Source organism: Zea mays, chromosome 5 (genome assembly GCF_902167145.1).
Source record: "Zea mays cultivar B73 chromosome 5, Zm-B73-REFERENCE-NAM-5.0, whole genome shotgun sequence".
NCBI lineage: Eukaryota > Viridiplantae > Streptophyta > Magnoliopsida > Poales > Poaceae > Zea > Zea mays.
Window position 1 is genome coordinate 194,030,076 of NC_050100.1, and position 18,536 is coordinate 194,048,611.

The window sequence follows — 18,536 nt, forward strand, 5'->3', positions numbered from 1 at the left end:
CACATTAGTCATAGCATATATAAAAGAGACATGATCAAAGGTATATTTATGAGCTATGTGTGCAAATTAGCAAAAGAAGTTCCTGGAATCAAGAATATTGAGCTCATGCCTAAGTTTGGTAAAAGTTTGTTCATCTAGTGGCTTGGTAAAGATATCGGCTAATTGATCTTTAGTATTAATGTATGCAATCTCGATATCCCCCTTTTGTTGGTGATCCCTAAGAAAATGATACCGAATGGCTATGTGTTTAGTGCGGCTATGCTCAACGGGATTATCCGTCATGCGGATTGCACTCTCATTATCACATAGAAGAGGAACTTTGGTTAGTTTGTAACCGTAGTCCCGCAGGGTTTGCCTCATCCAAAGCAATTGCGCGCAACAGTGGCCTGCGGCAATATACTCGGCTTCGGCGGTAGAAAGAGCGATAGAATTTTGCTTCTTTGAAGCCCAAGACACCAAGGATCTTCCCAAGAACTGGCAAGTCCCCGATGTGCTCTTTCTATTAATCTTACACCCCGCCCAATCGGCATCCGAATAACCAATTAAATCAAATGTGGATCCCCGAGGGTACCAAAGCCCAAACTTAGGAGTATAAGCCAAATATCTCAAGATTCGTTTTACGACCGTAAGGTGGGATTCCTTAGGGTCGGATTGGAATCTTACACACATGCAAACGGAAAGCATAATGTCCGGTCGAGATGCACATAAATAAAGCAATGAACCAATCATCGACCGGTATACCTTTTGATCCACGGACTTACCTCTCGTGTCGAGATCGAGATGCCCATTGGTTCCCATGGGTGTCTTGATGGGCTTGGCATCCTTCATTCCAAACTTGGTTAGAATGTCTTGAGTATACTTTGTTTGGCTAATGAAGGTGCCCTCTTGGAGTTGCTTGACTTGGAATCCTAGAAAATACTTCAACTCCCCCATCATAGACATCTCGAATTTTTGTGTCATGATCCTACTAAATTCTTCACATGTAGATTCGTTAGTAGACCCAAATATAATATCATCAACATAAATTTGGCATACAAACAAATCATTGTCAAGAGTTTTAGTGAATAAAGTAGGATCGACTTTGCCAACTTTGAAGCCATTAGCAATAAGGAAATCTCTTATGCATTCATACCATGCTCTTGGGGCTTGCTTGAGCCCATAAAGCGCCTTAGAGAGCCTATAGACATGGTTAGGGTACTCACTGTCTTCAAAGCCGGGAGGTTGCTCAACATAGACCTCCTCCTTGATTGGTCCATTGAGGAAGGCACTCTTCACGTCCATTTGATAAAGCTTGAAGCCATGGTAAGTAGCATAGGCTAATAATATGCGAATTGACTCAAGCCTAGCTACGGGTGCATAGGTTTCACCAAAATCCAAACCTTCGACTTGTGAATACCCCTTGGCCACGAGTCGAGCTTTGTTCCTTGTCACCACACCATGCTCGTCTTGCTTGTTGCGGAAGACCCACTTGGTTCCTACAACATTTTGGTTAGGACGTGGAACTAAATGCCATACCTCGTTCCTCGTGAAATTGTTGAGCTCCTCTTGCATCGCCATCACCCAATCCGAATCTGGGAGTGCTTCCTCTACCCTGTGTGGCTCAATAGAGGAAACAAAAGAGTAATGTTCACAAAAATGTGCAACACGAGATCGAGTAGTTACCCCCTTATGAATGTCGCCGAGGATGGTGTCGACGGGGTGATCTCGTTGGATTGCTTGGTGGACTCTTGGGTGTGGCGGCCTTGGTTCCTCATCCTCCTTGTCTTGATCATTTGCATCTCCCCCTTGATCGTTGTCGTCATCTTGAGGTGGCTCATCTCTTTGATCTTCTTCTTTATCAACTTGAGCCTCGTCCTCATTTTGAGTTGGTGGAGATGCTTGCGTGGAGGAGGATGGTTGATCTTGTGCATTTGGAGGCTCTTCGGATTCCTTAGGACACACATCCCCAATGGACATGTTCCTTAGCGCAATGCACGGAGCCTGTTCTTCACCTATCTCATCAAGATCAACTTGCTCTACTTGAGAGCCGTTAGTTTCATCAAACACAATGTCACAAGAAACTTCAACAAGTCCTGAGGACTTGTTAAAGACTCTATATGCCCTTGTGTTTGAGTCATATCCTAGTAAAAAGCCTTCTACAGTTTTAGGAGCAAATTTAGATTTTCTACCTCTCTTAACAAGAATAAAGCATTTGCTTCCAAAAACTCTAAAATATGAAATATTGGGCTTTTTACCGGTTAGGAGTTCATAGGATGTCTTCTTGAGGATTCGGTGTAGATATAACCGGTTGATGGCATAGCAGGCGGTGTTGACCGCCTCGGCCCAAAACTGATCTGATGTCTTGTACTCATCAAGCATGGTTCTTGCCATGTCCAATAGAGTTCGATTCTTCCTCTCCACTACACCATTTTGTTGTGGGGTGTAGGGAGAAGAGAACTCATGCTTGATGCCCTCCTCCTCAAGGAAGCCTTCTATTTGTGAGTTCTTGAACTCCGTCCCGTTGTCGCTTCTAATTTTCTTGATCCTTAAGCCGAACTCATTTTGAGCCCGTCTCAAGAATCCCTTTAAGGTCTCTTGGGTATGGGATTTTTCCTGCAAAAAGAACACTCAAGTGAAGCGAGAATAATCATCCACAATAACTAGACAGTATTTACTCCCGCCAATGCTTATGTAAGCGATCGGGCCGAATAGGTCCATGTGTAGGTGTTCCAGTGGCCTGTCACTTGTCATGATGTTTTTGTGTGGATGATGAGTGCCAACTTGCTTTCCGGCTTGGCATACGCTACAAATCCTGTCTTTCTCAAAATGAACATTTGTTAATCCTAAAATGTGCTCTCCCTTTAGAAGCTTATGAAGATTCTTCATTCCAACATGAGCTAGTCGGCGGTGCCAGAGCCAACCCATGTTAGTCTTAGCAATTAAGCAGGTGTCGAGTTCAGCTCTATCAAAATCTACCAAGTATAGCTGACCCTCTAACACTCCCTTAAATGCTATTGAATCATCACTTCTTCTAAAGATAGTGACACCTACATCAGTAAATAGACAGTTGTAGCCCATTTGACATAATTGAGATACGGAAAGCAAATTGTAATCTAAAGAATCTACAAGAAAAACATTGGAAATGGAATGGTCAGGAGATATAGCTATTTTACCCAAACCTTTGACCAAACCTTGGTTTCCATCCCCGAATGTGATAGCTCGTTGGGGATCTTGGTTTTTCTCATAGGAGGAGAACATCTTCTTCTCCCCTGTCATGTGGTTTGTGCACCCGCTGTCGATGATCCAACTTGAGCCCCCGGATGCATAAACCTACAAAACAAGTTTAGTTCTTGACTTTAGGTACCCAAACGGTTTTGGGTCCTTTGGCATTAGAAACAAGAACTTTGGGTACCCAAACACAAGTCTTGGAGCCCTTGTGTTTGCCCCCAACAAACTTGGCAACTACCTTGCCGGATTTGTTAGTAAGCACATAAGATGCATCAAAAGTCTTAAATGAAATGCCATGATCATTTGATGCATTAGGAGTTCTCTTCTTAGGCAACTTAGCACGGGTTGGTTGCCTAGAGCTAGATGTCTCACCCTTATACATAAAAGCATGATTAGGGCCAGAGTGAGACTTCCTAGAATAAATTCTCCTAATTTTACTCTCAGGATAACCGGCAGGGTACAAAATGTAACACTCGTTATCCTGAGGCATGAGAGCCTTGCCCTTAACAAAATTTGACAATCTTTTAGGAGGGGCACTAAGTTTGACATTGTCTCCCCTTTGGAAGCCAATGCCATCCTTGATGCCAGGGCGTCTCCCATTATAGAGCATACTTCTAGCAAATTTAAACTTTTCATTTTCTAAGTTATGCTCGGCAATTTTAGCATCTAATCTTGCTATATGATCATTTTGTTGTTTAATTAAAGCCACATGATCATGAATAGCATCAATATCAACATCTCTACATCTAGTGCAAATAGAAACATGCTCAACATTAGATGTAGAGGGTTTGCAAGATTTTAATTCTACAACCTTAGCATGTAAATCATCATTATCATTTCTCAGATTTGGAATTGAAACATTACAAACATTTGAATCAACCTTAGCAATTAATTTAGCATTTTCATTTCTAAGGTTGGCAATAGTGTCATGGCAAGTGCTTAGCTCACTAGATAGTTTTTGACATTTTTCTATTTCTAGAGCATAAGCATTTTTAACCTTAACATGTTTCTTGTTTTCCTTAATTAGGAAGTCCTCTTGGGAATCCAAAAGGTCATCCTTTTCATGAATAGCACTAATTAATTCATTTAATTTTTCCTTTTGTTCCATGTTAAGGTTGGCAAAAAGGGTACGCAAGTTATCCTCCTCATCACTAGCATTTTCATCACTAGAAGACTCATATCTAGTGGAGGATTTAGATTTAACCTTCTTCTTTTTGCCGTCCTTTGCCATGAGGCACTTGTGACCGATGTTGGCGGCGATGTTGGCGGCGTCCTCGTCGTCGGAGGAGGAGTCGGTGGAGCTTTCGTTGGAGTCCCACTCGCGGCACACGTGGGCATCGCCGCCCTTCTTCTTGTGGTACCTCTTCTTTTCTCTCCTCTTGCCCTTCTTATCGTTATCCCTGTCACTGTCACTTGATAATGGACATTTAGCAATAAAGTGACCGGGCTTACCACACTTGTAGCAAACCTTCTTGGAACGAGATTTGTAATCCTTCCCTTTTCGTTGCTTGAGGATTTGGCGAAAGCTTTTGATGATTAAAGCCATCTCCTCATTGTCGAGCTTGGAGGCGTCAATTGGTTGTCTACTCGGTGTAGACTCCTCCTTCTTCTCCTCCGTCGCCTTAAATGCCACCGGTTGTGCTTCGGACGTGGAGGGTTCATCAAGCTCGTTGATCTTCTTTGAGCCTTTAATCATACATTCAAAGCTCACAAAATTCCCGATTACTTCCTCGGGAGTCATTAGTGTGTATCTAGGATTACCACGAATTAATTGAACTTGAGTGGGGTTAAGGAAAATGAGAGATATTAGAATAACCTTAACCACCTCGTGGTCGTCCCATTTCTTGCTCCCGAGGTTGCGCACTTGGTTCACCAAGGTTTTGAGCCGGTTGTACATATCTTGTGGCTCCTCTCCTTGGCAAAGCCGGAAGCGACCGAGCTCCCCCTCGATCGTTTCTCGCTTGGTGATCTTGGTGAGTTCATCACCTTCGTGCGCGGTCTTGAGTAAGTCCCAAATCTCCTTCGCATTTTTCAATCCTTGCACCTTGTTATATTCGGCGAGGAGAATGGTTGTGGCTTGGGAATTGAAGTGCTCGATTTGGGCCACTTCATCCACATCATAGTCTTCACCATCAAACGTTGGTGGTTTGCCTAATGGGACGGAAAGGAAAGGTGTATGTTTAGGAATGCGAGGGTAGCATAAGGGGATCTTACTATACTTCTTACGCTCTTGGCACTTAGAAGTGACGGACGCCACGTCGGAGCCGGAGGTGGATGTCGACGAAGAATCAGTCTCATAGTAGACCACCTTCCTCATCCTTTTTTTCTTGTCTCCACTCCGATGCGGCTTGTGGGAAGAGGATTTTTCCTTCTTTTCTTTGTGGTGTGAAGAAGAAGATCTTTTCTCCTTCCGTTTGGAGGAGTCCTTCTTCTTCTCCTTCCTCTTGGTGCGGGACTCTTCCGATGAAGTGCTCCCGTGACTCGTAGTGGGCTTGTCGCCGGTCTCCATCTCCCTCTTGGTGTGATCTCCCGACATCACTTCGAGCGGTTAGGCTCTAATGAAGCACCGGGCTCTGATACCAATTGAAAGTCGCCTAGAGGGAGGGTGAATAGGGCGAAACTGAAATTCTCAAAAATAATCACAACTACAAGCCGGGTTAGCGTTAGAAATATAATAGAGTCCGCGAGTGGGTGCAAAACAAATCACAAGCGAATAAGGAGTGTGACACGAGGATTTGTTTTACCGAGGTTCGGTTCTTGCAAACCTACTCCCCGTTGAGGTGGTCACAAAGACCGGGTCTCTTTCAACCCTTTCCCTCTCTCAAACGATCCCTCGGACTGAGTGAGCTTTCTCTTCTCAAATGCTTGGAACACAAAGTTCCCACAAGGACCACCACAAGATTGGTGTCTCTTGCCTCAATTACAAGTGAGTTTGATCGCAATGAAGAATCAAAGAAGGAAGAAAGCAATCCAAGCGCAAGAGCTCGAAAGAACACAAGCAAATCTCTCTCACTAATCACTAGGGCGTTGTGTGGAGTTTGGAGAGGATTTGATCACTTTGGTGTGTCTAGAATTGAATGCTAGAGCTCTTGTAAGTAGTTGAAGTGGGAAAACTTGGATGACTTGAATGTGGGGTGGTTGGGGTATTTATAGCCCCAACCACCAAACTAGCCGTTTGGGTGCAGGCTGTCTGTCGTATGGTGCACCGGACAGTCCGGTGCACACCGGACAGTCCGGTGCGCCAGCCACGTCACCCGAACGTTGGGGTTCCGACCGTTGGAGCTCTGACGCAGGGCCTGTCTTGATGTCAGGTGGCTCACCGGACATGCACTGTAGAGTGTCCGGTGCGCCTGTTCGCGCGTGCCTGACTTCTGCGCGCTCTGGCGCGCATTAAATGCGATGGCAGGTAACCGTTGGCGCCTGAAGTAGCCGTTGCCCCGCTGTTACACCGGACAGTCCGGTGTACACCGGACATGTCCGGTGAATTATAGCGGAGCAGCCGAAGCGAATTCCCGAGGTTGACGAGTTCGGAGCCGCGTCCTCTTGGAGCACCGGACACTGTCCGATGTACACCAGACAGTCCGGTGAATTATAGCCCGTCGGCTTCGAGAATTCCCGAAGGTGAAGAGTTTGAAGTCGATCTTCCCTGGTGCACCGGACACTGTCCGGTGGCACACCGGACAGTCCGGTGCGCCCGACCAGGGTGCCTTCGGTTGTCCCTTTGCTCCTTTGTTTGAACCCTTTTTCTTGGTCTTTTTATTGGCTTATGGTGAACCTTTGTACCTGTAGAACTTATAAACTTGGGCAAACTAGTTAGTCCAATTATTTGTGTTGAGCAATTCAACCACCAAAATTAGTATAGGAAATAGGTGTAAGCCTAATTCCCTTTCACTTGCCATCAAGAATCAATCCTCACCAAACATCCGTTGTTGTCACGCTTCATGGTCAGCTGTTTGTGCGTGCACCATTTGGGTCATCCTGATATGTAGATATGAAATCATTTTTAGTTCAGTTTTGTTGACTGTGGCGCCTCTTCACCGGTGATATTCCTTGATATCACTAGGTCCGTGATTTGTGGTCTTTCATGAATTCCTTGCCCTAAAATTTATCTTGTTTTCTTTGATTTCATGTATTTTGTTTATTGTACAGGGTTTATGTCCGACAAATTCCTACCTCTATCTGAGGTGTTTGGGTTTTGCAAAACTCCATAGACATGCAGAAGAGAAATGCTATCCCCACTCCGACCAAGACAGAACTTTTACCAAAAGTTTATTGTGATCTTTTTGTTCAAATAACAATTAAGGTGAAGCAGGGTCAGGAACAACGAATCTCTTTATGATAAACAGATCCATTTTGCAAGCTCGTTATTACGAGTAGTTCCTACAAAGAATCGGACTAATGACGTATACAATGCTTGAATTATCGATGTAAATGCTACATAGTGGGTTCTCATCCTTCAGAGACTACGAGTGTAATAGGAGCATCCGTGTGAATCATCTAGGCCCCTCTAGTAATGTTTTGGTAATTAATGACAACTACTTGTGGACTAACGATTCTTGGAGAAATAAGAATGCAGGGTTGGACCACATAGAACAGGAAATGTTGAAGAGTCATACGCATTGGTTGTGGATCAGATGAAGGCAAAGGTATAATATAGGTTTTACTTTTGCCGGTCTTGAGGAGTTTAGAGAAGATACCTGACCGGATTAGTAGGCTAGATAGCCGTACTATTAAGAGGGGTCAATGACTTAGATCTGTGTAAAACTTAGTGCCTCATAGAGCATCAAGTAGTTGCATTTGCATGAGGACTAACAGCGCTTCTCATTTCGTGAGTTAAAAGTTCATTCAAGAGCATGTTTGAAATTTGAGAAGTCTTGGTCGCGCGGACTGTCCGGCCCTTGGGGGCGGACCGTCCGCGATCCTCCAGAGGGTCCGAAGTCTGACCATTTGTGTTGGCACTGTGTTCTATTGCACTGCGGACCGTCCGGGCCTTAGGGCCGGACCGTCCGCAGTCCTGACCAGAGAAAGGTAGCTTCGGGTCTGTCCCTGAATTATAGGCGGACGGTCCGCCTGTGAGGCGCGGACGGTCCGCATGTGTCTAACTCGTTTTTGAACAGGGACTGTGTGTTTTTATCGATTTGTACTACGGACTGTCCGGGTGACAAGTCCGGACAGTACTGCCTCAGGTCGCGGACCGTCCGGGAATTATAGCCGGACGGTCCGCACGTGTTAACTCCGTTTGACCCGAGGCTCGGGTGTTTGAATCTGCCAGGTCGCGGACGGTCCGGGCTTGAAGGGCGGACAGTCCGGACACACCTTTTGAGACAGCTCTGACATGTTTCAACGGTCATTATAGCCGTTATGTTGTACGGCGGACCGTCCGGCCCTAGGGCGCGGACGGTCCGCGTGTGCGCAGAATTGCCCCCCTTTGCACATAACGGTTGGATTTAGATGGGGGGCTATAAATAGAAGGGTAGCTCGTGTGTGAGAGCTCTCTTAGCCATTCCTTGAACACATTGAGCTCATTTGTGATCCTCCAACTCACTCTCTCACACTCTTTGCTTGAGATTGCATTCTAGTGAGAGATTGAGGGTTCCTAGTGCATTTGCATCATTTGGTGATCCTTGAGGCACTAGGTGGTACACCGAGCAAGCGTCGTTGGCTTGTTACTCTTGGAGGTTGCCGCCTCCTAGACGGCTCGGGTGATTGTCTCCGTCGAGCTCTCCAAGAAGATTGTGGAGAAGTCGCGGTGTTGATTGTGAGGGGTTCGCGCCTACCTCGCCGGAGCGGCAAAGGTGACATTAGTGGAATCGAGGTATTGAGTGATTTCTTGTCCACTTGGCTCAAAGATCAAGTCGTGTCTTGATAGAGGAGCAAGTGAGAGCTTGAAGTCCACCTCAACGTGGATTAGGGGTGATCGGCAAATCACCGATACCACGGGATAAATTTCGGTGTCTATTCCTTCTAGCATTACTTATTGCCTTGCAATTGATTAGTGTTTTGCTTATTGTTCTTCAAAGTATTCAATCTCCGTAGTTGTCTTTCATACATTGTTTACTTATTGACACTAGTAAATTTATTCCCCTTGTTGTATTGATTAAATTTACTTAGTATTGTTGTTTTTAGTCAAAACCGTCTATTCACCCCCCCTCTAGCCGGTGTCCTAGATCCTACAAGTGGTATCAGAGCCGAGGACTCCATTGTTTGTGGATCTAATCATCCCGGAGTGGGACAATATGGCTAGTAACAACAATGTGCACATTGGGAAGCCACCGCACTTTGATGGAAACAATTATGATTATTGGAAAATAAGAATGTCAATGCATCTTAGAGCAATGGGTGGAAAAATTTGGCAAATTGTTAGAGATGGATTTGTTGTATTGAAGGAAGATGAACCATCAGTTAGTGATAATGAGAATATCCTCACAAATGATCAAGCCATGAATGTCTTTTATGATGCTCTTGATATAAATGAGTTCAATCGTATCAAGAATCTCACAACCGCTCATGAGATTTGGGTAAAACTAATGGAAATTCATGAAGGAACTACAATTGTGAAGAGTGCCAAACTATATGTGTGCAAAGGGAAGTTTGAGCAATTTATTATGAAAGAAGATGAGAGTGTATCCGATATGTTCAATCGATTGAATGAGATTGTAAATGAACTCAAAGGACTTGGTTTTAATGTACCGGATGTGGATTTCACACACAAGTTCCTTAGATCACTTCCGGAGAAATATGAGACTATTGTGACAATGCTAGTAAGGAGTGATCTATCTACAACCTCTCCAACCGAAGTATTGGGAGAAATTCTCACTCAAGATATATTTAAGAAGTCACAAGCCGATGCTTTAAGTTTGGCAAAGAAGGTGAAAAATGAATCTATTGCTCTCAAAGCCAAGGCCTCAAAGGCAATTGAAAAGGAAGATAGCAATGATGAAGAAAATGAAAGTGAGAGTGATTGTGACATGGCTTTATTTGTAAGGAAATTCAATAAATTCATGAAGATGAAAAGAGGTCAACCTAGAAGAGGTCAAACATCTAGAAGAAATGCTTTCAATGATAGAAAATGTTTTGAGTGTGGGGAACCCGGTCACATTGCCATGAATTGTCCAAGCAAGAAGAAGAAGGGCAAAGATGAAAGTGACAAGAAGAAAAAGAAATACTATAACAAGAAGAAAGATGGCAAAGCCTACTTAGTTGAATGGGACTCGGATGATAGCTCGGATGATGATGATGATGACACCTCATCCAAGCTTAATGCCGGAATTGCCATCAAGGAAGCTCCCTCACTCTTCTCATCCCCCCATTGTCTCATGGCAAAGGGAGATGCTAAGGTAAAAATCATCACCGATTTAAATGATATAAATGATGATGATGATATCGATGATGTTGATGATGATGGCTATTCATATGATGATCTTGTTAGAATGTTAGGTGAGGCCGATGACTACATGCACAAAGAAAAAGAAAAATTTAAGGCCTTGAAGGAATTGTATAAAAACCTCCAAGTGTCTTTTGAGGAGCTCAAGACCTCTCACAATGATCTCAAAGAAAATTGTGAGAAGCTTGCGGATGCTCAAAAATCATCTATTGTGCATGAAGTTGAGGTGGTCACTAAGGATGTTGGAGTCACTTGTGACTTACTTGATAGTCTTACAAGTGAACCACTACCTACTAACTCTATTTGTGATAAATGCAAAATTTCTCTCAATGATAATATTGCTCTTGATGAATCAAAAATTATTGTTGAGAATGAAGTGTTAGTGGATAGAATAAATACTCTAACTCATGACCTAGAAAAGGCATATGGTGGTAAGAAGAAGTTGGATTTCATATTGGGAAGTCAACGATGTTCTCTCAACCGTGAAGGTCTTGGATATGTTCCCAAGAAAGGAAAGAATGCTTTTGTAAAGCAAAAGACATTGTTTGTGAAAGAATGTGACAAAGTGTGTCACAAGTGTCACAAAAAGGGACATGTTAAGAAAAATTGTCCCAAGTTCAAACATGTATCCTCCACTTGTTTTGAGCATTGTTATGTTCTTTCTCATAATGCAAAAGGTGTTCATGCTAAATTTGTTGGTACTTCAATTGTTGGAAACAAAAAGAAAGCTATTTGGGTGCCAAAGACCTTGGTCACTAACATCCAAGGACCCAAGCAAGTTTGGGTACCTAAAAGAGATTGATTTCCTTTTGTAGGTAAACTACAAGGCGGGAGGGAATCATTGGGTGTTGGATAGTGGATGTACTCAACACATGACCGGGGATATGAAGATGTTTACCCAAATGAGTGAGGAAGATTGCTCAAATTATGATAGTATCACATTTGGAGATAATCGTAAAGGAAAGGTTAAAGGTTTGGGTAAAATTGCTATTTCAAATGATCATTCTATATCAAATGTGCTATTGGTTGAGTCTTTGAACTTTAATTTACTTTCCGTAGCTCAATTATGTGATTTAGGATTTTGTTGCAATTTCACAGTTGAAGATGTTATTATCTCTAGTGTTGACGGTAGCAATCTTAAATTTAAAGGTTTTAGACATGAAAATCTTTATCTTGTTGATTTCTCATCTAATGAGGCAAAGCTCACAACTTGCTTATTTTCAAAAGCTTCACTAGGTTGGTTATGGCATAGAAGACTTGGTCATGTTGGGATGAAGCAACTCAATCGGTTAACCAAGCATGACTTAGTTCGAGGCTTGAAAGATGTGAAGTTTGAAAAGAACAAATTGTGTAGCTCTTGTCAAGCCGGTAAGCAAGTGGCAAATACTCATCCAAATAAAAGTCAAATGTCCACTCATCGACCTTTGGAATTACTTCACATGGATTTATTTGGGCCCACATCTTTTGTAAGTATTGGTGGTAATTCTTATTGTCTTGTGATTGTGGATGACTATTCAAGATTTACTTGGGTTTATTTTCTACGAGACAAATCCAATGTGTTTGAAACATTCAAGTCATTTGCTATATTGGCTCAAAATCAATTTGATTTCGACATCAAAAAGGTTAGAAGTGATAATGGGTCGGAATTCAAAAATGCAAGAATTGATCAATATTGTGATGACAAGGGTATCAAACATGAATTCTCTTCCAAATATACCCCGGAACAAAACGGTATTGTTGAAAGAAAGAATAGAACTCTTATTGATATGGCAAGGTCTATGTTAGCGGAATATAATATATCGGATTCTTATTGGGCCGAGGCAATAAATACCGCTTGTCATTCATCAAATAGACTATATTGTCACAAACTCTTGAAGAAAACTCCATATGAATTGCTCATTGGTAGAAAGCCAAATATCTCATATTTTAGGGTATTTGGTTGCAAATGTTATATTTTGAGAAAGGGAAGCCGGCTTTCTAAATTTGAGAAGAAATGTGATGAGGGTTTTCTTCTTGGATATTCATCAAATAGTAAGGCTTATAGAGTCTTCAACAAAACTCATGGTATTATTGAGGAAGCATATGATGTTGAATTTGATGAAACAAATGGGTCTCAAGATGAGAGTGATAATCTCGATGATGTTGGGGGAACTCAATTGATAAATGCAATGAAAACAATGGCCATTGGTGAAATAAAACCTAAGGAAGATGATGATGAAGATAGTGTGGTTGTTATTCCTTCATCCTCAACTATAAATGAGGAAGATCACCAAAGCAAACCACTCGATGAAACCATGGATACTCATGATCAAGGTACTTCAAGACCTACGGTTTCTCCTAATGCTTCATCAAGCAACTATCAAACGGTATCAAGAATTCATCATTCCATTGTGAAGGATCACCCGGTTGATCAAATTGTGGGTGATATTAGTAAGGGTGTTCAAACTCGCTCTCGCATAGCTTCATTTTGTGAACATTTCTCTTTTGTATCTTGTATGGAACCTAACCGTGTAGATGAAGCTCTACTTGATGTTGATTGGGTGAATGCAATGCATGAAGAATTAAATAACTTCACTCGAAATGAAGTTTGGGAGCTTGTTGAGAGACCAAAGAACCACAATGTTATTGGTACAAAATGGGTGTTCCGCAACAAGCACAATGAAGATGGTGTGGTAGTAAGAAACAAGGCAAGATTAGTTGCACAAGGATATACTCAAATTGAAGGATTGGATTTTGGGGAGACATTTGCTCCCGTAGCAAGATTAGAAGCAATCCGGATTCTACTTGCTTATGCTTGTGCACACAATATCAAGCTCTACCAAATGGATGTAAAGAGTGCCTTTCTAAATGGTAAGATTAGTGAACTAGTGTATGTTGAACAACCTCCCGGTTTTGAGGACCCCAAAAGACCTAACCATGTGTTCAAGCTCTCTAAAGCTCTCTATGGGCTTAAGCAAGCTCCACGCGCTTGGTATGAAAGGCTTAGGGATTTCTTGCTTTCCAAAGACTTCAAAATTGGGAAGGTTGACACTACTCTATTCACTAAAAGAATTGGTAAAGATTTATTTGTTTGTCAAATCTACGTTGATGATATTATTTTTGGATCTACTAATGAATTATTTTGTGAGGAGTTCGGAAAAATGATGTCAAAGGAATTTGAAATGTCTATGATAGGAGAATTGAGCTTCTTTCTTGGCCTTCAAATCAAACAATTGAAAGATGGAATTTTTATAAGTCAATCAAAATATTTGAGGGACATGCTCAAGAAGTTTGGTTTAGAAAATGCTAAGCCTATCAAGACTCCAATGGCAACAAATGGTCATCTAGACTTAGATGAAGGAGGTACAATAGTTGATCAAAAACTTTATCGTTCAATAATTGGTAGTTTGCTTTATATTACCGCATCTAGGCCCGATGTTATGTTTAGTGTATGCATGTGTGCTCGATTTCAAGCTTCTCCTAGAGAGATTCACTTGAAGGCCGCTAAAAGGATTCTAAGATATTTGAAGTATACTCCCAATATTGGTCTATGGTATCCCAAAGGTGCTCAATTTGAATTAATTGGATATTCGGATTCGGACTATGCGGGGTGCAAAGTTGATAGAAAAAGCACCTCCGGTTGTTGTCAATTTCTTGGTAGATCTCTTGTTTCATGGTCTTCTAAGAAACAAAATTCGGTTGCTCTATCTACCGCCGAGGCGGAATATATATCGGCCGGAAATTGTTGTGCTCAACTATTATGGATGAAACAAACCTTATTGGACTATGGAATTATTTTCAAGAATGTGCCTCTCATGTGTGATAATGAGAGTGCGGTGAAATTGGCTACCAATCCGGTCCAACATTCAAGAACCAAGCATATTGATATACGGCATCACTTCTTAAGAGATCATGTTGGCAAGGGAGATATCTCTATTTATTCCATTGGCACCGATGATCAATTAGCAGACATTTTTACAAAACCTTTGGATGAAACAAGATTTTGTTCTCTAAGAAGTGAAATGAATGTGATCGATATCTCTAATGTGACTTGAAGTTGATCACACATGTGTCGCCTTGCATCTTGGGTCTAAGTATGTTTTTTTTGTGCTATTTATTTGGTATTATTTGTGCATTTTTCATTTCTAATTACTCTAGATAGTTTAATTCAAAAATCTTGCATTTCTCAAATACATCATAAGTATATGCATGCATACCAACTTTTGGATTGGTCAAAATGTCCATATATGAGCACCAATTCGGATTCGGAATTCAAAATCAGAAAGTGGACAGAAATTGGAAAAATGAGTATCAGGCCGCGGACCGTCCGCCCATGGACCGCGGACCGTCCGCAGCATCAAGCAATGGACAGTCCGAGCAGCCTCGCAGACTGTCTGAGGTCATCAGGACGCGGACCGTCCGCCGCCCCCGCGCGGACCGTCCGCGACAGGGCAGAAAAAGGACCAGAGCCCGCAGACTTGCCAGTTGTGCCTATTCGGTTGTTCTCTCTTGCTCTCCACTCGCTATATCCTCTCTTGTGTCGAGTGTGCGCGGACCGTGAAGTGAAGTTGCGTGCGGACAGTCCGACAGCTTGCTGCACCATTCCCTCAACATGTCTTCATCACGGTATCTTCAAATCTTGTGGATTTAATCAAATTTCATCAACTTTGAGATTATTTGGGTTTCTTCTCTGATCTGAAATTGAGCAGTGGGTTTCAAAATCTGATTGGTGGGATTGTTAGTTCTTCTCAATATCAATGCTATGCAAAATTTTCAACTTATTTGGCTGGGTATTATCTGCAAAACCATCAAATTGAACACTTGTGGCGGCTAGGGTTCTTGGAGTCGCCCCTGGTCGGTCGCGGACCGTCCGCCTGGTGGACGCGGACCGTCCGGGCCTCTGGCGCGGACCGTCCGGCCCCCTAGCGCGGACAGTCCGGACCCTGGCAGAGCATTACAGTTCCATTCCTTTTATAAATGGTGATTGGTTTCAATTATTCATCTATGGATGTTTGTCACATTGTTGCAGTGGTCTTGGTGGTCTACGCAAGAAACTTGCAGGTCGCTTTAAATCCAAGCGCCCTCGAGGAAATGATGATGATTATGTACCAACCACTGATTCAGAAGCCCAATCCTCAGCTGGGGGCACTGAATCCATGGATGCGGAAGATTTTCCTCATGTTCATCCTGATTATCCCATTGATATCCAAGGATGGACTTTCCCAAAGCGGAGATTTTCTATGACTGAGTACTGCTCTCGACGGACTGTGAATCAGTATGCTCTGCCATCAGATACCAACATCCAGTTTTTCCACACGCAGCTGCAGTTTGATGTTTTCTGGGGCACCCTGGTGGATACTAATTTCCATAAGCATCAGGTGATTGATTGGTCATTCCTGCTCAGTCAATCAGTCATGGAGGGTTTGATCCCTAAGTTTGAGGCATGCGGACTATATCAGTTTATGGGGCAGCGCACAGATTTTAATGAAATGGCTGTTAAGCAATTCTTGGCTACCTCAGAGATTGATATTGCAGAAGAATCCATCACCTGGATGACTGGCTTCAAGCGCTACTCTGCTTCTTTTGCTGACTTTGCAGCTGCCAACAGTCTGAACTATGGCACCATTTCTGCTGGAGTGGATCTTTATACTGAAGACAATTTTGAGGATTTTGTGCAGTTTTATGAGCCAGCCAGACTTGGTATACCCAGGAGATTTGGTGAGACAGCAGGACTCAGACATCATCCTGCTGTCATCAACAAGATTGCCAGAGTCACCATCCTTCCCAAGAGTGGTGATAAGAGTAAAATCAGGGAGAAGTTCTGGAACATAATTCATCACATTATGAATGGAGAAGTCATGAACATTGTTCTTTTCATGATGAGGCAGCTTAATGATTTAAAGATGGACAAGAATCAAAACTTGGCATATGCTCCATACATTATGGCTCTTATCAAATCCAAGACAAGATTTGAGGGCCCATGTGAGATTGTCCACACTCCATTCAGGCCTTTTAAGAATGAGATAGGGTTTCTCACCAGGCCACTCACTCCATTCCCAGATGATGAGGAAGACCCTGGCTATGAGGGTGGAGCAGCGCCTAATGTTGAGGAACAGCAGATGCCTCCTCCTCCACCTCCTCCTCAGCCTCAGCACTATTGGGAGCCTGCTCCAGGATATTTTGATCCTTATTTTCACAACATGCAGCAAGGGCTGGAGGCTCATATTGATACTCGATTTGAGGGGTTGATGTCACATGTGGATCACCGCCTCGATGACATGCGGTCTCGCTTTGACGACAACTGGGATGTGCTCAACTCTGAATTTTCTGACCTTCGTGATCACATTCACACTAATGTCACTGATCCCATCATGTCAAGGCTGAATAATATGCAACAAAGCTTTCAAGATAACATGGGTGCTCTCTCCAGTCAGTTTGATAATCTTTCTACAACTGACAACATGCATGATATCAGTCAGAGGCAGCAGCAGCTCCAGCAGGACTTTGACCAGTTCTCCTCCCTGTTTGACACCTTCCGCACTCATTATTACCACATGCATCCTCCGCCGAGTGATCAGTAAGGCCTCTCCTTTGTGGCAATTGATGCCAAAGGGGGAGAGAAGTGATGAGAAGTTGTCAGGCGTCTCCTTCAGGGGGAGTTGGTGGTTCTATGTGGACACTAAGACCATGCATATGCATTTTATCTTTTTTGTGCCGTTTTAGTTTATGTCTTATGCATTTGGAACTTGGTTCGATCTATTAACTCTATGTCGTATGTCTGTGGATTATTATCTGTAATATTCTGTGGGATGAACTATGTTTTAGTTCAAATTACTCTGTGTGTGGTTAATCGAGATGTGATTATAATTGCTGCGCTCACTCTACGAATCATCGCTTGTATGTCTCGATAACCATGTTTGTAGGAAAGTCTCCATCAAGCTCTAATATATTATGTGTGTTATATCTTCAACTTCAAATAATCCTGCACACACTTAGGGGGAGCCCTTCTTGCATACTGAGTTTCTATTGGGATTTATCTATCTTTTGGACAGAACTTCAATTCAAGATAAGTCCTATGAAACTCATCTCCAAAATCTATTTTATACCTTAGGTATGAGAGAGATTTGGAGAAACTAAACTTCTCTTTAATATACTATGTGGTGTTGTCATCAATTACCAAAAAGGGGGAGATTGTGAATCATCTAGGCCCCTCTAGTAATGTTTTGGTAATTAATGACAACTACTTGTGGACTAACGATTCTTGGAGAAATAAGAATGCAGGGTTGGACCACATAGAACAGGAAATGTTGAAGAGTCATACGCATTGGTTGTGGATCAGATGAAGGCAAAGGTATAATATAGGTTTTACTTTTGCCGGTCTTGAGGAGTTTAGAGAAGATACCTGACCGGATTAGTAGGCTAGATAGCCGTACTATTAAGAGGGGTCAATGACTTAGATCTGTGTAAAACTTAGTGCCTCATAGAGCATCAAGTAGTTGCATTTGCATGAGGACTAACAGCGCTTCTCATTTCGTGAGTTAAAAGTTCATTCAAGAGCATGTTTGAAATTTGAGAAGTCTTGGTCGCGCGGACTGTCCGGCCCTTGGGGGCGGACCGTCCGCGATCCTCCAGAGGGTCCGAAGTCTGACCATTTGTGTTGGCACTGTGTTCTATTGCACTGCGGACCGTCCGGGCCTTAGGGCCGGACCGTCCGCAGTCCTGACCAGAGAAAGGTAGCTTCGGGTCTGTCCCTGAATTATAGGCGGACGGTCCGCCTGTGAGGCGCGGACGGTCCGCATGTGTCTAACTCGTTTTTGAACAGGGACTGTGTGTTTTTATCGATTTGTACTACGGACTGTCCGGGTGACAAGTCCGGACAGTACTGCCTCAGGTCGCGGACCGTCCGGGAATTATAGCCGGACGGTCCGCACGTGTTAACTCCGTTTGACCCGAGGCTCGGGTGTTT

At 43.0% G+C, this 18,536-nt stretch overlaps 1 protein-coding gene across 1 annotated transcript; it reads left to right on the forward strand.

The window, feature by feature from the left end:
* The first annotated feature begins 14,606 nt into the window (after nt 1-14,606).
* LOC111589331 (uncharacterized) lies at nt 14,607-17,533 on the forward strand. Its single transcript, XM_023300168.2, has 2 exons — nt 14,607-15,196; nt 15,600-17,533. Exons 1-2 carry the CDS (start codon nt 15,183-15,185, stop codon nt 17,149-17,151), a joined length of 1,566 nt encoding a protein of 521 aa, XP_023155936.2. The 5' UTR covers nt 14,607-15,182; the 3' UTR covers nt 17,152-17,533.
* Nucleotides 17,534-18,536: the final 1,003 nt, after the last annotated feature.